This window comes from Diachasma alloeum, unplaced genomic scaffold (assembly GCF_001412515.2).
Source record: "Diachasma alloeum isolate Michigan unplaced genomic scaffold, Dall2.0 Dall_scaffold_00291, whole genome shotgun sequence".
In the NCBI taxonomy this organism is placed as follows: Eukaryota; Metazoa; Arthropoda; class Insecta; order Hymenoptera; family Braconidae; genus Diachasma; species Diachasma alloeum.
In genome coordinates, this window is record NW_021680430.1 from 165786 (window position 1) to 192309 (window position 26524).

At 39.5% G+C, this 26524-nt stretch overlaps 4 protein-coding genes across 12 annotated transcripts in view; 2 read left to right on the forward strand and 2 right to left on the reverse strand.

Annotated features, from left to right (window-relative positions):
- Positions 1–6797, forward strand: part of LOC107039091 (protein pangolin, isoforms A/H/I/S) — an 81828-nt gene extending 75031 nt beyond the window's left edge. For all 4 annotated transcript variants that reach the window (XM_015258547.1, XM_015258549.1, XM_015258552.1 and 1 more), the window contains 2 exons: positions 806–875; positions 3489–6797. In XM_015258547.1, the coding sequence (XP_015114033.1) occupies positions 806–875; positions 3489–3930 (512 nt within the window). In that variant the 3' untranslated portion in view covers positions 3931–6797. The remainder of the gene's footprint in view (positions 1–805; positions 876–3488) is intronic.
- A 131-nt stretch (positions 6798–6928) lies between these two features.
- LOC107039093 lies at positions 6929–12249 on the reverse strand. Its single transcript, XM_015258554.1, has one exon. It carries the CDS (start codon positions 12247–12249, stop codon positions 6937–6939), a length of 5313 nt encoding a protein of 1770 aa, XP_015114040.1. The 3' UTR covers positions 6929–6936.
- A 315-nt stretch (positions 12250–12564) lies between these two features.
- Positions 12565–24256, reverse strand: LOC107039089 (phosphatidylcholine:ceramide cholinephosphotransferase 2). Of its 6 annotated transcripts, none has more exons than XM_015258537.2 (6): positions 23569–24256; positions 16983–17353; positions 16523–16733; positions 16172–16446; positions 15912–16087; positions 12565–15673 (listed from the first exon to the last, which is right to left on the reverse strand). In XM_015258537.2, the coding sequence occupies exons 1-6, from the start codon at positions 23652–23654 to the stop codon at positions 15518–15520; spliced, it is 1275 nt and encodes a 424-aa protein (XP_015114023.1). In that variant the 5' UTR covers positions 23655–24256; the 3' UTR covers positions 12565–15517. The 6 variants fall into 6 exon arrangements, with proteins under 6 accessions (XP_015114023.1, XP_015114028.1, XP_015114024.1 ...); XM_015258542.1 differs by lacking the exon at positions 23569–24256 and adding an exon at positions 22692–23146; XM_015258538.1 differs by lacking the exon at positions 23569–24256 and adding an exon at positions 22312–23146.
- An 888-nt stretch (positions 24257–25144) lies between these two features.
- The window catches only part of LOC107039090 (annexin B11), a 5251-nt gene continuing 3871 nt past the window's right edge, over positions 25145–26524 (forward strand). The window contains exon 1 of the mRNA XM_015258545.1: positions 25145–25679. Coding sequence (XP_015114031.1) covers positions 25662–25679 — 18 coding nt within the window. The 5' untranslated portion in view covers positions 25145–25661. The remainder of the gene's footprint in view (positions 25680–26524) is intronic.

The following is a 26524-nucleotide window of genomic DNA, read 5'->3' on the forward strand; positions in this document are numbered from 1 at the left end:
ATGCGTTACATGTGGGCACGCGCACGCACGTAATCCTCATTATTATATCTATCCATTAATAAAAAAATATTAATGTATACATATATTAATTACGTAAAGAAAAAAAAACTTTGGGGACGCTGGCCATCTTGCATTTTTACAGGGACCTAATTCCGCAATCAGACAATCCTCAGCGTTTAATTTTTTTTCTCAAGACTCTTTTAAATCCTTGTAATTTCAATTATACATTTTTTATTATCCTTTGATCGTTTCAATGTTGCCTGAATCCTTAATTTGCCTCATTGATTTTTTTTTAATTTGTTTTTGTTTTTCATTTTATTTTCGAGTTTATTTTATTGAAATTTTACTTTATTTTTCAATACCTCAAAACATTACAACCATCCGCCCCTCGAATACATTTGAAACTCCCAATGAATTTTTGTTCACTGTACATATGAGCTTACATCCAACAATATTTTCAGAATACATTGCATGTTATTTTATCACTTGATTATCAACTGTCATGTTGTAATGAGATTTTTTGCGAATGATAGTTTTGTTATTTGTTCAATTTTCCTTGAATACAGTTAAACACAGTGTCATAATTTTTACTTAATGCATGATCCAATTGGACAAGTAGACATTCTTCATTTCAAATTCACCCTCTGCTGTTGTATTTTTTATAAAAACAGTAGAATCATTTCTTGTGCACTTGGTTCATGTACAGTGAACAACAAATTAGTGATTAGAAAGAAGACAATACAATGAATAAAAAAGACAAATCGACTATTTGACAATTGAACTAACTATTCTTTTCCGTTCACAGGTAACAACATGAAGAAATGTCGTGCTAGGTATGGATTAGATCAACAAAGTCAATGGTGTAAACCCTGCAGGTACGTTTTACCAATTTTATTTAATTATTCTATTAAAATTAAAAGATTCACACCGATGTCCTATCTCTAAGAAATATTATTTATCCTGTACATTGATGAAATATTACACAGAGATTAACAGAAATGTTCCATTTCCTCAAAGTCCAATTGTTTCATCACCTGAGAAGCGAATTACCAATTGCTCATACACTTGTTGATTTATCTTTCCACATTGACATCGTTTCGTCATCCACATAGAAAAGCATGTTTAATAAACATAGATTAAAGGATTGAAGCAAAAATTATTTTCGTGGAGAGTAAAATCAGAGAGAATATACTTGTGAAATATAATTATCAGAAAATGTGTCTTCCAATGAGAATTGCAAAGAATGGAAATTGGAAAAAAAGTGAATGAATATGTCTCACTAGATTTATAACAATAGAATATTCTGATGCTTGTAAATATTTATCACTAGTACTAAACTGTAGATATTTGCGGAATATCCATTGTTCATAATCTATCTATTTAGCGCCAGTAAATTTATAATAATTATACCTCCATTGTACTGTATAAATAGTACGCCCCCCACTCCTGGCTGGGTTTATGGAATATGGTAAAGTTCATTAAAGGGGCGATGGACAATCATCAAATCTGGGAGACATATTTTCTGAATAGAAATTCCCGAATATCTCAAGGGATTTTATCGAAACGAAATGAGAAATTAAATAATACATCAATTAACATATGAAAATTACTATTAAATTATTGCTGCGTTTTTCCCCCTTCTGGGAATTTTTTTTCTGGGAAATTGCATTCGCGAAATTTAAAAAAAAAAAGAAATTATGTCCGGGAGATTTTTGCGACATGCATGTGGGTGACGAAATGTGCCTGAAATTATCAGATTGCCGGTGCTACTGTACCCACCGACAATGACAAGAAAATTTAATAAATAATATTTATTCAAAAGATGAATGAATATATAAATGATGTCGATGCGAGCGCCCCTTTAATGGCTGGTGGTTGGTTTTGGCAGCCCGGTGGAGCATGGAGCGGGGATGGGCATCCACGCGAGCATAATCCATCATGGTGTGGGAAATAGTGCGGGAACAGGGGTCGTGGCTGGAGGCGGTGGAGGGACGGTGGGTGCAGCCACCGCCCCACCGAACACCAATACTGCCTCCAATGCCTCCTCGCCTCAGCAAGAACCCACTTATGTTAATCTCTAGTCAAGCCTATCGCCTCCCTTCTACTGCAACACTTCTTCTTAAAACAGTGGTCAGTCCCGACTTAAACCAACGGACACGCAAGCCCTCATTCAATGCCAATCGCTCATATACTATAATCGCCCTACTCATTGAGTCTTAAAACTCTAGTGAAAGAGGAAAAAACAAATTCAAGATAATTATTATAAAAAATTAGCAATTGACATATGTTGAGCGACAATGGCATGATATGAGTAGCCAGCCGATGTTCCGATGCTCGCATTGTTTCTCATTGTTGTGGCTCTTTACAGCTTATTATTGTTGTTAATTTATTTATCATCCTCGTTTAGTTTGACGTTTGTTGATCAATGTCGCCCTTAGCATGGCTGATATGTAACTATATATATATATATATTATATATATTATATATATATATTTATGAATATATACTTTTTAAATACACATACATAACAGGTTCCGTTAAATGAATTAATTTTCATTAAAAAAAATAAAACAACAACAACAACTGTTTGATAGATTTTATTCTAATTTTTGGCATGGCAGTTCATCATCCAATTTATAAGATTTGTTGTGGTGTATAAATATTTTATGTGTTTTACTCGCTATTACATATCTTCTTGAGGCAATAGCGTGCCTACAAAATTCACAGATAATCACTTTGAGCGTGATATTGGCAAGTTGCACCGGAGAATCACGAGAAAAAAATGGACCTATAATGCTCTGTATTGTTTCGTGGATTAAATCCAAAATTATATTAGCTGAGAGATAAATAATGAGAGCCAATTGCAGAGCGGTAAATGTCTCGACTGCTGTGCACTATATACACATGTGTTAATTGGTGGGTTCGGATATCGCATATGTACAGGCCAATCCTTCCATTCATTTTTCATTGCCTAGACATGCACATTTCTGTGTACATATTGCCGTAGTAGCTTCGCTTCACAATATCTCTGATTGATAAATCAATTCGTATCGAGTTTTAAAATTGTCAAAGTTTTGAAACCCAAAAACAAAAAAACAAAAACATGGAAATTGTCGAAACTACACATTTGCTTGCATTCAATTTTCTTTTTCTTTTTATTTTTATAACTATTAAGCATGGTAATGGCAGCGAGTGTTTTATGGAGTTTATTTACAATCTCATAACATTTGCAAAATGTCACAGATGTCTACGTAAAAAAATATTACGACAATTATTTATTTTGCGAATGTTCTCAATTATTACAAGTACATCGAGTGAATGCATGAATTTTTTAATTTATAAATTTCAAAATAGAGAATAATTTGTTGCTGAGATTCCAGAGTTGTGCATCTCTCGATCTCTTACGTATTTTGTTTTGTTAATTGACAATTATCGTAAAATATTGACTCATCATAACGAAGACTCTAATAAAAATTATTACTTCCAGACGTAAGAAGAAATGTATCAGATACATGGGGGAGGGAGGAGACGGTGACGGTGAGGGTGATGGTGACGGTGATGACGATCACTCTGAGGATAATCTCGGTAGTGTGGGTGAGGCTGGTACACCCGAGGATGACGAGTCATTGAGTAGTCCCGGTGGACTATCAGCATTGTCTAGTCTAGCGAGTCCATCACTGGTGATGCCATCGCCATCGAGTCTAGCCAGTCCATGTCCATGCCCTCTTACCCCACCAGTGCCACTACCACAATTGCCTCAAAATTCAAATCAAGTGCAGGCAGCACCACCTCATCGAAATCCCGTCGGCACAAATCCTCACGATATTAATAATCCGCTCAGCGTTAACCAATTGACTGGACAGTGTATAAAGAGTGAAGTTGGACAAGGACCATCGGGCCCATCAAATTCAGCGATCAGTGTTACGTAGCCCTGGGCAGCCCCAAGTGACAAGACTCTTAAATTCAATGTCATCGGGGTTCACTTATATCTAATAATATTCGGATTTATTGGATGACCATTGGTGAATCCAATGATTTTATAGCAATCACTGGTCATTGTCCGAATGAAAAATACCAACTCTAAATGTTAACGAAGAAGTGAGAAGATTATTGAAAAGAAAAAAACAAATAATAAATAATGATTCATAAATACTCAGGACCAAGTGTCTAGCTGTAAGTCACCCCCACTCATGATGCCACGTGCAATGTCAAGTGACTGATAGAAAAAAAAAACAAAATGTAATTTAAAAAATGCGAATATAGTAAAAATTGCATTATGAAGTGCGAGTGACTTAGCTTGTAGTCCTTGTTACATTGTGATGCCCATGACTGACAAGTCATGTTCCTGTGCCAGGTACTATATAAAGATAAATGATAAAGTAATAAAAGGAATAAAACAAAACGAATGAAAAAAAGCAACCAGAAATTGATGATTAACACAGATGATTTACCTTAAGCCGTATCATTAATTTCTATTCAAACTCCATATTTCGAGACACTTACGTGTATGCAATTTGTTATTTTTTTTAAAGTCTATATATTCGCGATTAATTAGCCTGTAAGATCATTTTTTATAGTTCAAAGTCGTTACTCTTAGTTTTTTCCCTTGAAATTAAAATGAAAACATGGAAATTTTTCAAGTCGACTGGCCCCTGAATGCACCTCTTATCAAATAATTTCTCTTCTTTCGTTTTATTTTTCCTCATTATCTCGAAAAAAAACTGACCGTGGATCTCCAATGTCCATTATTATGAGATCGATGCTCTTGTGTATGACCAGTCATTCTTGAGAAATTTTTTTACTCTCGATTATCATTCAATCGAACTCCTTCATCATACACAATAACATCAACTCCATAATATTGACTTATTTAAGAACTCACCTATGGTGAATAAGAGGAATATTCCAATAAATAATGAACAAAAGCAAAACTATTGATTCTTCAAAAATCAATACTAGATATACTTGATTTATTAAGTCTGCCAAATTTTCTTTACAACAACTATTTTTGTACGTGAAAAAAAAAAGAAATTGTAAGGAGACATACATTTTAACTCATTGTCTTTATTATGCATGCTTGTTGATTGTAAATTTTATATTTGATTTATGTTATGACACGAGGAGAAAGTGTGAATGATATGAATTTTTTAATTACCTTGGCACTGAAAATTTGTTTGTCCTCTTTCATATTATATTTGATTTTCCATAAATATTGGCGACTGGATTTCGTGAATAATTCCTCTGTGCAATTGTAAATGTAATTTTTAAAATTTTATCTGCGTTATTAAACCACTACTTTCTTATTATTTTCGTCAATAAAAAAAAAACAACCGAATTATGATAGACTCATGATTACTGTAAACTAGGAGAAAACGATGCAAAATTTGTACAATAAAGTCACACAGATTTATGATACATTCCGGTGCAATCTGTCCTATCATTACACCAGTCAACAGTGAAAACTAACAGGGAAAAAAAATGGGAGGAATAAAGGGCCGATAGAAATGTTTTTCGATCACTCATTAGACGACAGTTGATGTAAATAAAGAAAATACATTTAAGATGCATTTATGACGAAATGGGGAAAGTGCAATGAGGAGAGACTGTATGAAAAATAAGCAAAAATGAGTGACAAAAGCAAATAAAAATGTATACGCTATGCTAATTGGATCCATGAATACATGTTGGTTGGGAGGAACGATTTCTTGACTGAAAAAAACTATAAAAAAAATATGTGTACAGGGGAAAACCTCTAATTACTTGTAATACGTCACTGAATAGTAAAACTGAATGTGCCATACGAACATCATGCCAATATTATTGATAATACGATATTTTTTACCATTTCAATCCCAGGCTGCACTCTGTCAGTTGTAGATTAAAAAAAAAGGATTGATTATAGTATTTTTCCACCTTGTTCTCTTCAACATATTGTGTTCCATTCATCTCCATCTCATCCATGAATCATTTCGTATTATATAGAACTCTTGTGTGATACTCTCTAACGAATTTGATTTCCCCACAAATCAAGAAAATTTCTTTGACAAAAAATACTGACAGACGTGATTACAGAGCAAATAAATAATTGACAAAGTGAACAAATAAAAAGAGTATTAAATTATATTTTATGCCTGCTGTACGACATTGTGATGTGAGTAATGATGAACCAGATCTCAATGGGTACTGGGGACCAAAATTAATAAGGACTGGGCATCACTTGCATCATTGAACCGTTGGTGACTACGGAGGAACGACATTCACTGACAAGAATGTTAATTTCCTCAATTTAATGATTGAAAAAAGTACAATCAATTGACTGGAGTGACTAAATTCATTGTACAATTCAACAATAATAAAGAAAAATTCCACAACAATGGCCTAGGTGAACCATACTCGTTGTGTAAACTCAATGAAGAGCTATAAATAAATAAATGAATAAATAAATAAATCCAAAAGGTCACGAGAATAACAATTAATATCGAAATGGCGAAAAAGGGACGCGAGCCTTCCGTGAGCTCGAATTGTTTCAAAAGTGCTTGTATCATATTGTAAAGTAAAAAAAAAATAATAACGATAATGTCAGTTTTCTGCTGCGTTGTACAGTGTTTTCTAAGTATCTAGTTTATAGACTGTAATAAGTGAGACATTGTATTTACATTTACTAAGTGATCTGTATCAAATTCGAATTCTCGTATAGCCTGTATCCCTACTTATTGTAGATGCTGAAAAATCAATTGTGTCATGAATCTACAAATAAAATTAGAAATTTGAGAATGTTGTTCTACTATGACAGAAATCTACACTGCATTTGATTTTTTATTACCACTTGCACGTATATCTAATGGAATCCCCCAGACAAATCCCAAGCGCCCGTAAAAACCCAAAATTATTCGATAATGGGAAAATTTTTTATTGCAATCTCCGAAATAACAACATTAATTTTGACAGGGTGAAGGACAACTCTGCGCAGCCGAAATGAATTTCAAGCCCAAAACATCGACAGCATTGAGCGTATAAACACTGGGAACTTTATAATTGCAATTACTAACGAATATCCACGCCATTCTCATTATATTCTCACACTTAATTACACATGCAGCCCCATTGTAATCGGGTTTGCCATCCCTATTCCTCACGGATGGATCGAACATGTAGAATTTTCCACAGTGCTGCATCGCAGCAACGGCTAGATTCGGTGTATGCAGAATGCCGGTGCAGTGATTTCTGAAGAACAATGTCAACGCCTCCGTTAAATCCTGAACCTGCACGATTCCCGCCGCAGTGTGATGATGAATTCTGATCTCTGCCTTGGTGTCTCCAACGAGAAAACAAGTGAGTAATTCCGAGGGGGAAAGACATCGAGTGCCCGAGCGAGCCATTCGGACACTGTCGCCATGTAGAATATCCCCACATTTGAGGATGCAATCGATGATTGCAGGTGTCCAAGTCGATGGCACGTGCAGGAGTCCCATGACAATCGCCACAGCGGCCATTGCAGTGCTCTGCAGACCCCTCGTGCTGGCATGAAACGTCTGATCGAACATGCTGATGGTCCCAACAAGAACACTCAATTCACCGTCAATGACATTGAATTCTCCCCTAGGCTGCACCTCCAACGTGACAGTTTTCTCTGTCGCGACGACAGCTACAGGCGGCAGAGTGCAATCGAAAAACGCTTGGAATCCAACGGGACCAGGCAAGCCTTCTATCATATTCCTCTTGATGATGACCCTGCTGATGCTGTACTGCCCATATTTTTCCGGGCCCTCAAGATTCGTAAAGATAATGTCGTAGAGGGGTTCCAAGCACGCGAACCACATGGCGCAGGCCGCCCCGGAGTCATCAACCGAGCCTCGATCACTTCGAGAGCGAGGATCGTAGAGAAAATAGAGGCCTTGATCCTTCCAAAGTGCGATCATGGAATTTCCGGCGCTCAAAACCCCTGCGCGGTTGCTCTCAAAGAATTGAGTGAGACCCTCCTGCAGGAAAATTATGGCTGGCGGTGGAGGAGGTGCCCTCTTCTGCTTTCCCTTCTTCTTCTTAGCTTTCGGTGGTTTCTTCTTCTTCGCCTTGCCCTTCCCCTTGACTTCGGGCTCCGGAGGGGGTACGGCTACCTGTCCACTCAATGTCGCCTGCTCCACATCGGCAGTCAGGACATTCGCGCCTATGTTGAATATCCTGATGACGTCTGGAGGCCTCAGCCTCCCCTGCACCTTATCAAATTTAACGCTCTCTTCGTGGACGTTAGTGCCCACAACCAATATTTCGTCCAATGTCTTCTTCGTCCAGGTGATGGGGTCTTTTATCACGGACATTCCCAATGCGACGATGCAGTTGGCAGCTGTCTGCTTGTTTCTGATGTTCCAGGGGAAGATTTTCGAGCCCTGGTGGGTGCTTCCGCAGAGGATAGCTCGGGCATCGCCACCTGCCAGACGTTTGAAAGCGTTCAGAGGGGGGAGATTAGTCGGACGAACCGCCACACTGGGGTCGTGTCTCCAAGGAGGCAGCTTATTCCAATCCACAATGTCAATTGCACTGATTTCATAGTCTCCCTCATTCCCGAATACTTCTCGGATGTAACCCGAGAGGATTTCTACCGCTGTGAAGCGAAGGGCTGAGACGTTTTCCGGAGGCTTCTCGGGGTCGGAGGAGGCAGCATTCGAAATGAGACAGTAGTAGTGATCTTTCCATCTCCAAATGGGAATGTGCACGGCATTAAAGATGGTTAACACTCCACACTGGTGTTCTCCGAAGAACTTGTCAATCCCAGTCTCTAAATCCTGAACCTTCGGGTCTTGGGAAATACTCCCGGCCTGTACGCAATCCGAAACCACGAGATTGATGCGACGATTCGATAAGAAAAATTCCGTGACGATGTCGTTCACTGATAGCCCCGAGGCCTCACCGAGACGAGAGGCAGACTTTTCGTACAGTTTATCCCCGGTAACGACGATTTCATTGACGATCTCAGTTGTCCACTGATGAGGTTCGTAGATTTTCGAAAAGATTAGGGACACAACCGCAACCGCAGAGCTCTGCTTTCCCTTGTTCTCCTCGGGGAATTGTTCGTCAGAAATCGGAACACTTCCCAAGAGTTCCCAAACGCCCTCCCTCTTCTTCGAGAATTTGTACCAGTGGTCGTCGGTGATATCTTCAGGCTGTCCTTCCGGAATTTTCGATTCAAATTCATTATCCAATTCCACTCCATCGAGAACCACTTCAGCTTCATCATTTGCGAGAGATTGCGCTAGAGTTGAAGCTAGAGAAGGTATCGTGGTGAACCATAAGACCCCCGCGGTACCACTCTTGTCCTTCGGGTCATCCTGGCCGCGACCCCTAGGGTCCATCATGAAGAAGACATCCCCCTCCTTCCAAATCGGCAGCATCACCCGCTCCTGTCGCAGAATTCCCATAGAATTCTCATTGAAAAATTCCTCCAGGAGTTGCGTCAACTCTGCCGGACTTCCTCTAGACTTTTCTTCCTCAATGGTAACCGTGAACCTGTTGACACCGATGTCGAAGGTGTCTTCAATCTCCGTCGGTATGAGATAATTCCGCGCCGGGGGTTCCCCCTCAGCCTCCTCTCCCCCCTCAATATTCGCCATATTCTCGTGGGTAATCCTATCCCCGAGTTTTAGGATGTCATCAACAACCTCTTGATACCACAAATGCGGATTATAAAACTGCCTCATGGCGAGTGAAACGAGAGCATTGGCTGCCTGCTGTTTATTCCGAGTCCTCTCTTTGAAAATTGTCTCATTCGTCTGATCAAAACTTCCGTTGATGCACGCGCCTTCCTCGCCGAACTCTTTATAAGCGTTAAGCTCTGGTTTTATCGGTATTTTCTTCTCTCGTTCAAGATCTTCGGAGCTCAGAATTTCCCCGATAGAAACGACTTCAAACCCGTGAATGAAGAAATCGTTGGGGCCTTCGGCTTCGGGATCCACTCTAGAAGCTATGAGTCTCGCTAGTTCTCCCGGATCAATAGCTCGAATGACGCTGGCTCCAGGCTCCCCCTCGACGTCTCCCTCGTCAGTCTCGTTCAGATTAATTCCCGGACTCGGATCGAAATAGTAATACGCCATTATCTTCGTCTTGTCCTTCAACTCCTCCTCGAATTTCCAGACAGCAACGGCCAAATTCTTCACTTCAACTAGGCCAAACTGATGCGTCTTGAAGAATTCGCTCATACCTTCTCCCAAATTTTTCATTAATCCACCCGGTGGAGGCTCCAAGCTCCCCACAACAGAGGAATCCTCCACCTTCACCCTAATCTTCCTATTCTTCACGAAGAAAACTCTCTTCAATCTCTCCAGCGTGAGCTCTCGATCCTCTTCTCTCTCCAGGGGAATGCACCACGTGAAGTACTCATTCCCCTCTCTAACCACATCATCCACAGTCTCTCGGGTCCACATCTGCGGGGGAATTTCCGAGGCACTAACCAATGCCGCCACCGGCATCGCTAGCCCCTGAACTCCGCGAGTCTCATCCTCAAACTCTTCCGAATCGTTCGACAGAGATCCTTGGAGGATCCACGTCTTCCCAGGCTCGCCCCTCTGGAACTCGAACCACGGCTGAAGACCGGGCAAGTCCTCCATCACCGAAACATGCCTCACAGTAAACCGATCATTCTTCTTAGCAGAAGCGATATTCCCCACGAAGTGACTGACGAGTCCTTCGATATCGCGAAACCGCATGACGCAGCACTTCCCCTTGGCTTTCTTCGCGGTGGCCGCCGGTGCATTCTTGCTCTCCTTCCCGGACTTGCCCTTTTCCTCAACGACTCGAACCCCAGTTATGTCGCACTCTCGAGGGTCGAACGCGTAAAAATAGTCGTCTTGGGTCCAAATTGCGATCGCCATCGACGAGCACTCGACGATGCCATCCTTGTGCACCGCGAAGAACTCCCCCAGAGCCTGCCTCAGGTTCAGAACCGCCGGAATTTTCGAGTTTATCGTCCCGACGACTGTCATCAAATCGACGCTAATGAACATTCTCGTCCCCTCGATCTTCACCCGAGTGTCATTAAAATCCGCTGCAGTCAAGGCCTTCAAATTCGGCTTCGCGGCTTTCACCTCCGCGTGAAGAGCATCCCCAAGCGCCAGAATATCGTCCAGAGTCTGCCTCAACCAGGCTCGCACGTCATTAATCCCCTTCATTCCAATGGCCATAATGCAATTGGCGACGTTCTGCGCGCCTTTTCCTTTGTACATCTCACTGGACTCGTGTGTCCACCCATGAAGGATTGAAATGCCATCGGAAAAATGCTTGAATGTCGGAGGAATGTTCACCTCGACATCTCTGTACTGGTACCCAGTGTCGAAGGCGTTCTGGTTGATAAGAGGCATCGTCGCGAATTTTTTATCGATACTGTAATTCGAAAGAGTTATCAGCAAAGGCTCCTTATTAATGACCGTCGCCAGAGCCAACGATTTATCCTTCTTCGGGAGAACCTGAGTGCAGTCCATCGTCTTCTCGGTTCTCTTCGGCGGCGCTTCGACGCTGTCAACAGGCACTTTAGCAGGAAAAATGATCGATCGTTTGACAGGTGCGACACGAAGAATCGTGACCTTATCGATGCAATAGCGGGAGTCGTAGCTGCGGCTCAAATTACCGAGGAAGAGATCCTGCATGTCGTTAAGACATTTGAATCGAATTATGCAGGCAGTACCGTCGAAAGAGCGTTCTCCTGACTCTCTGCACGGAGATGCATCGAAGTAGAAATAGCCGTGATTGGCGTCGTGCCACATGCCAACTGATACGCCCTGGGCCGTTACTACGCCGCAATTATCGTTTCTAAAGAAGCGTTTCAAACCGTCGGCGAAATCCGGACAGCCGACGCTCTCCGCGAAGAGGTTTCCGTAAACGTTTCGGCTCTCGGTGGAGATCAGGCATTTGTAGTCTTCGAAGAAGAATTCGGGGGATATCATGCTGGTGGTCATGTAGGCTGAGGGCTCGGCCTTGTTCCGAGCGAGACTCCTTCGGTAGAGTTTATCGCCGTACTCCAGGATTTTGTCGACGTGATATTTCGTCCAGGTTTTGGGGTCGTAAATGCTACCGAGGATTATTGAGATGACTGCTGCGGCGGTTCCCTGCTTTCCGCGGCTTTGGAACTTGAAATGCTTGTCAGACATCGAGTAGGAGCCGCTGAGAATTGCGGAGGTGGGGGATAGCACTCGGAAATTGAACCATTTGGTGGTGGCTTGCGGGTTTTTTCGTTTGGATCTTTCGTCACTGGGATCGGTCATTATGCGAAATAATAATTTAATTGGGAGTTTTAGATCACTTGGGGATTTTTATGGCGGGGCCGAAAGGGTTATGAAGAAGTTTACGGGAATGGGTGGGAAGAAATGACAGTCTAATGCATGAAGATTGAACGAATGTGCTTTTTGCCAAATTTTCTGTGAAATTCTGCTGGAAATCCCATTCTTTTTCCAACGGGATTTCGATAGAATTTTCGACGATTGCGCTAGATTTTTTAATGAAAATGACGTCAAATGTAAATTATGAAATTTAGAGGAAAGTAAATGAATCGAGAGGAAATTAATGCAGAGGCTAGTAATTTTTTTTCTTCAACAGTGTATTTCCAGAAATTATACATTCCTCTTCAATCTTGTCTTTCAGTAAGCATTACAATGCAAATAAATCATAAAAATAGGTTGAGAACTTGAATATTTACCGTGTATTTTGGTAACAATAGTTGCCAAATTTTGAAAAATTACCTAGAGTTCTTTAGCTGTGGAAAATAAAAGTTGTACAATAATTCTGCCTTTACAAAACTCATCAATAGAAAAAAGCTATCCAAATCGACACTATAATCCAGAATCAGAGAGTCAGTTTCTTGAATTTCGAGAAACAATGATCGCATTATGACCAAGCTCATCAGCTATTCAAGTCATATATACAACATGAACAAATTCTCTATATCTAGACATATCATAGTAACAATTTTACAAAAAAATATCTACACGTAAAAATATAGTTATTGTTATCTTACAAACATACGCACGCGAGAGAACACGTCGATGTACTCATAAAGATTACAAATTTCTTTACTTCTTTTCTTCACTATATTTATGTTATTTTTTCTCTCATTCATTTAAACACCAACGAAGCTCTTGTGTTGAGAGAAAGCAACTCCGACATTTTATTGCTCGAAAGATGTGCATAAATATACCGACTTAAAGCTTAACGTGTTGTATAGAATAGTAACACCCATATTTTTACATATAATAAACCGTATATAAACACATTTATATCAGTGTGTAACTTGTTTTATATTAATTGAAGGACGAGCCTGAAATCGGCGGAATATTCGTCAGCGAAAAGTTTACTTTTGGGGATTCCCGAGGGTGATTCCCCTAGATCGAATCTTCTTTTGGCGAATCTTTCGCTAGTTTAAGCTTCATTATCGAAAGGTGTTTTATTACTTAAAACCTCCTTCAGAGAAGTGTTGCCACAAGACAAGAAAACAAGAATCACAATCCTTTTGTCCTCTTGCTCCTCATGTACAACAGGAAAATATCTCTTTTGTTTAAAAAAAGAGTAAAAAATCCTGAGGATGAAAATTATTCGCTTTCTAATTCACTTCATTTTCAGCCTCAAAATTTTCATTTCTCGTGTGGCATCACTACTTCATAGATAAAATACTCCGTCTCGACATTGTTTATAAAACCCTCGCAGACGAATCATCACACTTTCTCATCACCACTCCTCGGCTAAAAGTACTAAACACTTCAATTAACCATCCTCTCTCACACGAATCCGAGAAATTCACAATCTGGGAGGAACGAATGCGTTTGAGTACACAATAGAGTATAGTGCGGACATCTCCAACTAAGCTTACACCGTAGACGTAATATAGATTCTCCTATTATCTTTTCAAAAGGACTATATACAGAATATGTGTATAATAAACGTAAATAGTTAAGCAACATTATGTTTCCATTGTTGGCGTTGAATAATCAAGTCGTTCCAAGGTTGGACTCCTATCTAATTTTCCATGAATCTCATGTAGTCAATTTATGAAAAATATATACTTAAAATCATTACACATGTATATATTTTTTTTTATTCTGGAGGAGCTATTCACAATAACCGCGAGATTGCGAGTTGTGCTAGTTGTGGTCTCGAAATTATTACTGTAGAGGGGAGTGAGGCAAAATGGACAAGTGGTATTTTTTTTGACTCAGTAATTCATTAAAATTCTGATCAAATGGACCAATTGTTTTTTTTTTGAAGAGTAGAATTCTTTTCCTCTGTGTTGTGCCTGAATAATGACCCATTTTTCCCCACTCTCCATTAAAATCGGCGGGGAAATAATTGTTAGGGCCAATTCTCCTACTTTCCAGTCTGTATATTTGTTTTAGAAATTTTTTGTATTCCCTTATAAATTGTAATTGAAATTTCACATTTTTCATCTCCTGGGCATCTCAAAAGAGTACAAATTCCCCTAGTTTTTGTAATGAAATGACGTGTGGCAAGTATTTCTTTCCCCCGTGATTAAACAAACTACGACACAACGATGGAGTAAGAATTTTGTAATTCACTGTCATTTCACTTTCCTTCGTTCTATTCAGTTTTTTCTGATCTAATGTTCTTCTTGAAGTAAATTGAAGTAGACGATAGAAACCTCACGCGGTGTTTCTACCATTCAACCATCAGGTAACAAGGACTTTGAAAGACATTGACAAAGAACGAGTTTGTGAGATTGACATCGATTTCAAATGCCTCTAAGCATTTGTCAAGCATCTCTGACCATCTGTGTCTAATTTATTGCGTATATTTTATCCTCTTTTTTCTAATTCCATTGATGCACGATTTTCTTTAAATTACAGTGCTCCAGTATGTTTATTATTTCTTTTTGGTCCCACGAAATTCCACGATCTACTATTCGCATCCTTCTGCTGTTTATTTAAAAAAAATCAACAAATCATTGTCTCATTGATAATTATAAAAATAAAGGAGTTTTAGAGGCCGAAGTTACGGAAATTTTATTATAAATACTCAATAGAGAGCATAACAAAAGGCTAATGAAATTTCTCATATTTTTACCAAGATTAATTATTCCAATTAGCATTGCATTTAACATTCAATTTTCACCCTCAACTTATTAATTACAATTGGATAAATTTTCCAACATCACTGGAAAAATTCTCCTAAAGAACCCATGAATGCTTCAACATCGTGTGTGAACACATAAAGAACATATTAAATTCGCCTGAGTTGTAATCCAGAGGCTTTGGCAAACGAAAAAATCGGGAATTTCGGTAGATCGAGCAGATGTATATAGAAACGATGAGATGGGCAATTACCTTTGAAACTATTATTTTTTCTACAAGTGAAATGGTTTTCGGCTGTGAACAACAGGCTCCCTCTCCCCCCTCAGAGGTCCCCCTCACTCCCCATTGATCTATTTTCCATGTGTTTACGATACCTAATGTACAAATTCACACAGAACCGGGGAAAAATGTCCTATTACAGAGCTGTAAGATAACTACGAAGCTGGGACGAGTATTAACTATCCCGATTGGGATGCTTGGCAAGAAACCGTCGAGGCCAAGGGAGAGGCCAGTCGTATTGTCGTGGTACAACTCCACCTACGTTTTTCTCGAAATACTTGAACAGTGGAAACCACCAGAGTCTCGCCAAATAGTTGTTTGGTCCGTATTGCTATGAAAAATATAGGAAACGCATGACACGGAGTTCTTGGAATGGTAGCTTTTCGTGAATAGAATTATGAAATAGCTGATTGCGATCGAAAAATATTGGATATGCATTTGTTTTTTAAAGGTGGGAAATTAAAAATATGAATGAAATTTCTTGAATTTCCACAAAGTGCATCGAAGATTTCAGGGAGAAATTTGTATCAGTGCAAGTGAGAAGAAATCATAAAATGTTCAATATTTACCTTCAATTGTACATTGTTAGCCATAGTATGGTAAATATACCACAGTCTCGTGGTGACCCAGTAAGCTATAATGACATCCACAGTGTAGTGTCCATGAGCGACTAAAATCATAATAACGCCAATGAAAGATGTTATCCCAACGAGCCAGTGGATCGGTTGACACCTCTTCGGAGAGTCTAAAAGAATATGGAAATATGAGCAAATGAAGAAAATTTATAATTCGTTCAATTTCACTGAAATTCAGGGCATCTTTCACTCACACTCCTTGATAATCAGGTAGCAAAGTACGAGGATAACTGTGTGTCCACTAAAAATAAGGTCACCACAGTACGTATGCTTTCCATTTATCACAAGACCAAAACCAGACATCAGTTGGAGAACGCGTTTTGTGATGATCAGAGGAGTTGTATGATTCGCTTTGTCACTACAGTAGTATGTTTTACTAGACAGTGGTAAGGCTGTTACATAGAATGTGATGCTCCTCATCATGTACAACAAACCCATCACCAAAAATATCCGTCTGACTACGATGAATCTGAGAAAAATAATAAAAACATTACACTTCATACCATTTATTGATGCAGACGTCATTATAAAATACGTTAACTCACCGGTGTTTATGAAATATAATAAGAAGCATAGCTGAATTTGACCCAATCACTATGAGAACCTCAGACACAGTGAGTGCCCAATCTTGTGCTTCAACATTATCCAGAACAATGTCAGGCAATGGACCATAAACATTTCTATCTGGTACTCGATCATGTACCATAGCAAGTGATGTTGTTGTGAGGATAAAGTTGAGTACCAAAAAGAGAAATGCTGCAATGGACAGAAAATTGTCAATAATTTACACGTGAAAATTAAACAAGTTGAGAAAAGGCAATCTAGCATAAAAAATTGTTACATTCTTGTAAACTATTGTAATTTTTACGTCATTGTTAAACCTGTGAAACTCTCCCGCCATCAATAAATAAATAATAAATTCACATAAAATTATTTACTGTTACAAGTGAAAACTTTTTTTAAGATCTTGATAATAAAGGAAATGTTATTAATCCCCATACATACCGACGAGAGTTTTCCATTTCTCCTTGGGAAACCGTGGTTCCTCCCGAAGTGGTGCGGGAATATCAAGCTTGACAATGCCACTGCCATTCTCCAAGCCTGCCCGAGGATGTCCAATGCTATCTATTTTATCATTCTCATCCTCATAATAATCTGAATTCGAGCCAACGCCGCCCCACCTGTCTTTTCCTTTAGTTGGTGCACCAGGAAGTAATGGTTGCCTTTGATAAACGTCACTAGATTGGGCCATTCCACTGGTGCTCCCATCAACAGCGGCCTCAACGTCCTTCTCGTGTCCCTCACCGTTAGCCAATGGTCTATCGAAACTTCCGTAATCACTGTGCAAAGTTATCGCCTTGTGATCCAATACCATCCTGAAACAAGAAGGAAAAATAATCATGAAGACCAGTTGAGTGGAGGACATTTCCTCTGTCTCAAACTACATCATACGGAATTTATTGATTTGTGAATAATTCTCTGAGGATTCAATTTGATTAAATGCGTCTCACTATTGTTGTGGGGTAAAATGGACACGTTCGATTTTTTTGCGCGTAAAATGCAACTCTTCCCCTCTACAATGAGCCCAGACTGAACCCAATTGATACATGTGTTTCTATTTTGCCTCACTCGCTTCTACATCAATTGAACTGCTTCTCAACTTGGATGAAGAATTCGATCGGAATGATGATCTAAAATGAATGAATGAATACTGAGGATAGCCTTCGATGCAATCAGAGAAAACAGCTCAACTGCGAATCTGACAATTGCAGTTTCTACGCTGCACGTCTTTAATTTTAGATATAATGTCAATAATTGAAACCCACGTTCATGAAACACAGGGAGTTGGATTACACAGCCATAAACCATTATATAACGCAAGTTTGAAAAATGGAAAAAAAATTGCACGAGGACTATAAAGCACACGTGACGAGGTGACTGTTTTCCCCGTTCGCAAGAAATGCGAGGGAATTTATCCGGTGGTGTAATACATATTATGACGCTTGGCCATAGTACTTTGATGATTCATTAAAAGCGAGAAAGATGTAAAATATTCTGAAGCAAATAGAGTCTGCACCTTGCACTTAGAAAGTAGAAATTAACTATATTTTTCAGAAAATATGATGCTTCATTGGATTATCTAGAATTGTCACAGCAAATAGAATGTCCGCCTGAGTTTACATCACCCAGTGTTGAGCTATTTATACCATCGGATTTAAAAGGATTTATCATAAATAGTTTCTGACTTATCATGCTTCATGTCACCCTGTATAAACTTCTGCAAAGAGGAGAAGTCGGTAATAACGAGGGTAAAGAGAGAAGACTGGAATAAAACAAGAAGCAAAATATAAATAATTGTCTCTCGAATATCTAAAGCAACGATTGAATGAATTATGAACAAAGCTGGGATGATTCGGTATAAATTCTCCGGTGAGGGATTTCATGTTCCGAATCGGGATATTCATGGGTTCCAGAATTAGACTGGTCCTTGAGAATTACTGAATCACAAGTGCTCGAGCCTGATTTACCTCTCACTACGGTTATACTGTTTCAAATCGAAATTCAACCGTGTGATTTCTGGAATTCAACCTTGATCTGGTCAAGCCCAAGTAGATTTGTCGATTAAAAAAAATGGTATATCGGGTCATTGTCAATTTATCCTCGATCTTATCCCATGTATCGATAACTACGCTCAACTCAACTCCCTTTAAGAATAAATTGGCTAATCTAAAATTAAACTTGCAGATTAACGAATGCAGATTTGTTCATTTCAACGTCATGAATCATAAGGAAATCAATCGCTTGTTGGATTCTCGATAGGCAAGAAAACCCAGGTAAACACAATGGAATAAAAATCTGCATATTTACATACAATAATATTCCTCTAATTCAATACAAGTTTATCCATATTCAACTTGTTTTTGTCTATCTTGTTGGGTACGTCAGGGATATTCAGAATAAAAGACACAACGAAGAGATATAAACACAAGACTGGCTCTGTCTACTCGCACATACCATTACCGATATGATAGTTATTGAATAGCGTTACGGAAGACCGTGGCAAGCCTCAATAACAGAGATAATTGACTACGGTAATTGCATGATGAATTCTTTTGTTTTTTAAGTCTACTTATCGACATTTTCGCTCTTCCTCGTTTTTTTCCATTACTCATAATGTCTTTGACTGGAATTAGATAAGCCCTTCCAACTAATCAAGATTTATAAGGCTAACGAATGAATAAATGAAACTAGCTGAGAATTACAATTATTTAAAAGTCATCAGCAAACACGTTTGTAGGATTGTCTGACACTTGAACCCCCAAAAAACCCCTAAACTGATTTTTTCGCTGTTGACTATTTCGCTAGTTTCCGCTCCATTGAGAAGACACATTTCTTAAGCCATGCGATAAACAGCCAGACGCACCTGGAATGGATTTCAGACTTGGTAAATAGTGCCAGCCATAATAGAATGCGAAATTTTTCGCACCGAATTTGAAAAAAAAAATGACAAATCATCATCACAAACACGAGCGGGATTAAAATATGGGCTATGAAAAAAGAAGAATAAAGAAAATGCGCGATGTACTTCCACAAAAACAAGAAAAATAATAACACATCCTAGTTCAGCCCTGAACAACCGCAGCCGTCAGAATAAAATTACTGAATCATTCTATTCATTAGCTGGAACATCCGTAAAAAAACAGTTTTCAAAGTGTTGCCCGTGAGCCGTGTATAATGAAAAAACCTTGCAAAATGCGAAGTGGAATATCCATACGGAAAGCGTCAAGTTGCTGTACTTACGGATTGCCGGCGAAGGCAGGCGGTTGCATGGTTGCGAAAAAAAAATAGCAACCGATTTCATAAACTACATTCGACGTATCTCTCAAGCATCAACTCTGGCTTCTCAACAAACGTACAACACACATTGCACCCACTTTGCGGTACAAATTCATCCTTTCGAAATTACTTAAAACCATAAAACACTCGTCACCAAGGTCGCCACATTCCACATATGTAATGCACCCGCCGCGAAGAAAAATCACCAATAAGACAATAAGAGAAATAATAAACTCGGTAAACTTGACGGAATGTCAGCAGGCGTGACTTGTTGACGATGCTCATGCAGACTCGACGATATACTAATAGCGGCTCTGAGTCGTGCGGTCAGTCTGGGTTGGTTGGCGGCCTCTAGCCTTATCTCACGCTTGCGACATCGGAAAGGTGCCCGATTTGGTACGAACACCCCACCTCTCTCATTCTCCCTATTCAAATCGAGGATTCTCAGTCATCCCCAAGTACCCAAGTCTCCACTAGGTACAAACAAATTACGGGAATTAAAACCTCATGATTTTTTAATAACTCCACATTTCACGCGAGCCCAGAGCTTCAAACCCATTTTTCATTCTCCATCGCATCCGTTTCCAATTCACGAGCTCCGGCATAACAAAGTTTGGGTGGATTTTGTCGATGATGGGAGTGGAGAATATTTTTTTTACACTGCGCATTTCCATGAACTCCTATCTCTCCGGTCGCCACAGAGAAAATAAAAAACTGATTCTCCACAATTTGTGTATTTCCTCTTTTTGCATTGAACAGGCGGATTGAATAGATTAATAAATTTGAGGCCTTTGAGTTTTTCATTTGCTTTGCGGTGAGCGGCTGAAGAAATAATAAAAATAACTTTTGCATTGTGGGTTTTTTTTTAAAGAGGTAGATAAACTGGAATTTTTCGGCGAGTTCACCGTGAATAGTTTATTACCAGTGGCCGGAGTTACAACACCTGATATGAGCGTGACACAGTGCTGTCAGTGAATACAGGTGTCCCCTCTGAAGAATTTTCACTTTATGCCGAGCATATGGATTTTTATAGAACAAACAACGTATTCACACGAGTTCTAGGGCTGTACGAATGATGAAATAAAAAATGAAACGCAAAGTTTTCGTAATGTTAAAATTTGGGGAATGTCCGCTGCCGAAAGGGAAAATGCGATTTTCTCAAGAGGGAAATCTGCAGAGTTGAAATGCAACACCGATGTTCCCACCCAAGTTCGCCAAATACTCCCCTTGAGAGGGATGCCGTAATATTTTTATTTAAATCAACTTATCAGCTGATGTCATAAATTATGATTCACGAATGCGAATGACTTCCTGCGAGTGTAACTCTTTTCATTCTGTGGGAGGCGAACTAGATAGCTTTTAGTGGAAGTTGTAGTCAATAGATAAGTTATGATGCATGAGAAATGTGATAACCAACCCCCGAACATTCCATCCTGTGCCGACCGCTCAACTCAGTAAATAAACTCAAACCTCCCGAGTTCAACGAACAATCGACCTCTGTTTTCCACAAGTTTGCAAATGGTTATCTAAACTGAACATCAATAGCCCTCACGAATGACTCAGAGTATCTGTTTACCGAAGAATTCTTTTACGGCATTATGATTCATCGTTCCTTCAGGGGACAAAATGCAACGAAATATCTCCACGGAAAAATACAAAATCATAGTTTCAGCTTATTTATTGGGCATTCCCTGGAGTAACAACATGTTTATCATATTAATTAGTCAATAGTTTACAAATTTGAGCCAAATTTACCTCAAATTAGTTAGAGCTAAATAAACAACAAAAATCATAACGTGAATAATCTACAATTTTTATCTTTAAAAAGTCCTCACGGAAATTTACTCCGAACTTGAGGGCAATGAACTAATTTAACCCCTCGCTGACGGGGTTTACAGATCACAAAGAATTCTGCAAAAAGTGAAAAATCACAGTTTCAACTAATTTATCGCATATCCCCTAGAGTAACAACATGTATGTCATATTGATTAGTCCATAGTTTACGAGCTTGATACAAATATTATCATGAAACAGAGGATAGTACGAGACCCAGTCCAGACCAGAATAAGCGAATGCCTAGATAAATAAACAAATGCATAAACGTCAACTAAATAATAAAAGCTTCAAAATTCAAGATAAACCCGACATTTTCTACGCAATACTTCAGCAATACGTGCACTCACACCCACTCAAACAGTCAGCACATGAGAATCAATTACCACTGGATTCGCACAGAGTAACTATTAAAAAATAGGCATGACAAAGAGATTGAGATGTATGCGGGTTCCAAATCCCCAATTCCTGCCCCATCGACGCACCAGTGAACGAAGTCAAACCCCAAATGGGAATGACTCCAATTGAGAGAACATTATTCATCACATGAGTCATTGTATTAAATCATTTAAAAAGCACAACTCCCTTAAATCTATACCACTGACACCGCCAAAGTTTCAATGTAATACTTATATCAATACCTGTTCATTAGGCTTCTTCATACCTTGTTAACGCCGAGGGCAATTCAACCTTGACAGGTAACCTTAATTTATGCATTTATGTATTTTTATTAAAAAAATGTGTACGCGCACTATTAAACAGCAATTTCTCCCTAAACTTCACTATCGAAACATGTCACGATGTGTTGAGACATGAAAAATGATATTTGTTGCTGTCAAATGCAGAGTGAAATGAAAATTAAAACGAAAACATAACCAATTGGAAAAATTACGCGCTCATTGTATTGCTTCTATCAGCGATTATTATTATTATTGTCTCACAAAGGCACTTTGTTGCTGATTTCACTGACGCATCGACTGTAAACTCTCTTATTTTTAGAGACACAAGAGGCAGAACAGATGAGAACAGAAAATAAACACTAACCGAATATAAAAATGCTTTGATTTAATAATAATCGGGGGATGATCGTCAATTCTCCATAATCCAGAGTTTACATGTTGAAGTGACTAGATCACTATCAGATCTATTACGCAAACTCATAGCTCAACCGCTCCGACTTGTAACGTATTAACAGCATCTCGGAGCGTTTGTCTCGCGAATGTGACCGTTGGTCTTGCGTGGAGAGATATCGCGAATACCTTTTATCACATATTATTTCCGGCGACACTGTTGAATTTAATGTCACGACATGACATATGCAAAATACGATAGGTGTGATTGATTTCGAAATGGCAATTAAGGGGATACGATCCCTTCGACTGTCGACTGAATGACAAAGTTGTGGACTTTTTTTAATCACAGTTCAGAAATTAACGCGAAAGTTGTGATGGTTGGACTGTATCCTATGGACAACCACCCCCTTCTCAAGCGGTGCTCGGTGCTCGTGCACTCACTGAACATTCGTACCAATTGCCGCGGATATTATCATTGGCGGTGCTGGGGATTATTGACGGCAGGGGAAAACCCTAGGGCATGGCGGTAATTTTTAAATTCCCCCTCAGTAGCGGAGCGGCAAAGCGGTCGCTGTCAACTCCATTCCTGGCTGATTTTTTGAGGAATATCTCTGAATATAAGAGAGATAGCAAAATTTTCGTTAGAAACTCCTTTGTAGCTCTCATTTCGTTCTACAAAAAAGGTTCTCAGAGAAATTCCTTCATCTCTCTTCAATTCTGAGCAATTAACTTGAACAGTTTTACCGCTTCACTACCACATTGACGAGAGTTTACGTGGATTAAACGATTGATTCAGTCGTAAATTCAAATATTGTGATGATGGTGTTTTAAAAATTGTAGATTCTTACCTCAACAAAGCCTTCCGCCAGCAGTAATCGGTTTCAATGACAAGCAGCTGCAATTTCATTATATATGTGGATGTTGCTCCGGACATGGAAGAGCTTTACGTTGACAAATCCCTTGCGAAAATGTGTTGTTAATCCCCAGTAAATCATCAGCATCCGTCGGTCGTCGTTTCACCGTTATCCTTGAGCACTATTGATTCATAATTGCAAGTGTATTTTCGCGATTGCTGGAGCTACTTTTAAATTGAAGAGGGCTGAATCCGTATTGTCGATGTCTAATGAGATTTTGAGATAATCGAGAGGATGAATCAACCCCTCAGGAAGGGGCCATCCACTGACTCGAGAGGAGGGCTGTTGGCACAAATAACTTTAAACTCTTAGAAAAATATCACACAGAGATTAAAAGCTAGGTAACCCGTTACTCCTGAATGCAGCCGTGAACGTGAGGACTAGCGTGCAGATGATGAAAATGACATGTCATTTTTTGTGCTCAGAGAGAATTCTACGGAGTGAACTTCTGGCTAAGGAATCCGCTGGTGTGGATTCACTACTGGGGACTGGAAAAAATAAAGGGGTCTCAGGGCCGTCAGGTGGACGAGGATCAAAAGCGCAAGCGCTCCCTCATGGATCGCCTTGTTACAGAAAATGTAGAACCATGGAGAGCCTGTGTTTGTTCCAAAAACTATGGTGACGTCACTGCCCCGTCCATTCACAAATATTCCATAAATCTACGCCTGGGTAACGGCCAAGGACCGACCGAGTCTTATCTGATAGACAACACGTAGCTTCATTACTTCGTCAGGAATTTTATCAATCTCAGTAATGCGTATCATTACTTCCTCGGGAGACATTAAGAATTTTTATCCAAAAGTACGACGACTCGGAATTTTTCCAATTAATAAAGAGAGTCAAGTCATTTCTTATTGATAAAAATTTTTTTACTTTTGTTTTTCTTCTCCACGTTCGTCTCAATTTTTCTTTTTATCCTCATTTTTGGAGCCTTCAGTAGGTGAATTATTAATTTGACAATTCCATAAGAGTTTGTGTATGCGGAGAACTTCATTGATTTAATTTTCTCAATGCTACTGCAATCAATTTTTCGTAATCATTCGAAATGTGGGTTTCATGTTCCTCATCAGTCTGTAAAATTACGGAATTTTCCTCGAACATTCTTGAAGTTCTCAAACCAAAAATGAAATGGTCAATGTACGCATGTCTGCGTCATTCACAGTCTCTTCATCTCCCCAGGCAATGATTTCATCTGATGACGTCTATTCAACAAGTTCGAAGACTCGACTCTCCGCATGAATCATCCAGTTTTGATTTAGCGCGCCACGCATTGCTATCAACCTTGCAATTCTATCTCCCAAATTTCCCTCTCAACTCTTCTTCAAACTTGGCGAATAAAATGCAAAAAATGAAAATAATTTGAGAAACTGCTTCTGCAGTAAAAATTGTTGCAGATGAATTGCTGAAAATTCATGTCCAGAAACTTGTCAGCTCCCAAAAAAACAGGATTTTCCCCATGTTACCCCCACTGACTCAACCGCTGCGTTCTGTGCAACTTGTCACACACACAGAGACTTGTGCAACGATTTTACTGCGTCGAGCGTTCACTTACACACACAACACTTCCACGAAAAAAATTGTACGTCATCACTTCTCGTGCATGTACACACGACACTATTGAATACTCTAGCCAATTAGTGCGTTTTCCGGTGACTGTGACGTGTGAGTTAGTCGGTATTGATACCATTCCATTATTTCTTCACTCACCGCGTAACAGGTTCTTTCTGTTGTACTTCAGTCAGTATATTACTGCCTGCTCACCTTGACAAACAACACAAAATTGCTCGCTAGGTTTCGTATCACGCGACCAAATATCGTGCGGTAGACGTTGAAAAATCTAAACGTAATCGTAAAGATCAACCTCATTTCATCCGAAACATACGCGTTTTAATTCAACAGTCGTAGTTGTATTTATTGTTTTTGAGGGTGTCTCAAACTTTCGTTTTGGTGTTCCCATTGACGTGACACTCGTGATTACAAATAAACATATTGTGTTTCGAATCGTCACTGACCTTCAGTCCCTCAAGATGAGTTACGGATATCAGGTGAGCAAAACTAAAATGAAACAATTCACCTGTACGTTTTCCACTAATACATCTACAACATGAAAAATTCGTAGAATGAAATTATGAAGCCGAAACTAGACTTATTTCAACTCCAAGTTTAGATAATTCAATAAGATAAAGATTTGTGTTTTCTAGTTCAAGCTTCATGATGAAATTCAGTAGCGAAGCGGTAAAACGGTCATGTCGATTTAGCCCCTAGCCGAGTTTTCCAGTAATATCTCAGAATCTAAGAGAGATACCGAAATTTTCATCGAGTACTTTTTTGTAGCTCTCATTTTGTTCTACAAAAAATGTTCCGAGAGAAATTCTCCTATTTCCGTTCAATTCCGAGATAACAATCGTTTTACCGCTTCAGCACTAAATAGTAGAATTGTAGATTGATTGATTTAACTTTGCCTGTGATCTAAGGGTCCTCCAGTAATGCCGTTTCCGGGGAAAAAACCGCCGACAAGTTTCGGCGTGCCACCAGGCACACCCTCTGCCCCCACTGCTATGCCTCATCCCGATAGTAATTACGGTTTAAATGCACGCCCCACAAGTTTTGGAATGCCACAGCCTTACTCTCCATACTCATCTGCTCCATATCCTTCACAACCATCTCCATATTCCCCCCCGCAATCGTCACCATACCCTCAACCAGGTGGGTATTCCCAGCAGCCATCCCCAGCTTCATACCCAACTCCTCAGCCAGAGGGATACTCTCAGGAGTCCTCTCCTTACCCTCAGCGGCCCTCTCGCTACCCTCAGCAACCCTCTCACTACCCCTCCCCTCAGCAACCCTCTCACTACCCCTCCCCTGAGCAACCCTCTCACTACCCCTCCCC

Bases quoted from the DNA above. Each gene is read 5' to 3' on its own strand.
- LOC107039093 (XM_015258554.1), bottom strand. From the start codon at position 12,249: ATGACCGATCCCAGTGACGAAAGATCCAAACGAAAAAACCCGCAAGCC.
- LOC107039089 (XM_015258537.2), bottom strand. From the start codon at position 23,654: ATGTCCGGAGCAACATCCACATATATAATGAAATTGCAGCTGCTTGTC. The intron at 17,354-23,568 runs GTAAGAATCTAC...TTCTTGTTTCAG, and splicing joins TGGCGGAAGGCTTTGTTGAG to GATGGTATTGGATCACAAGG. The intron at 16,734-16,982 runs GTATGTATGGGG...TGTCCATTGCAG, and splicing joins GAAATGGAAAACTCTCGTCG to CATTTCTCTTTTTGGTACTC.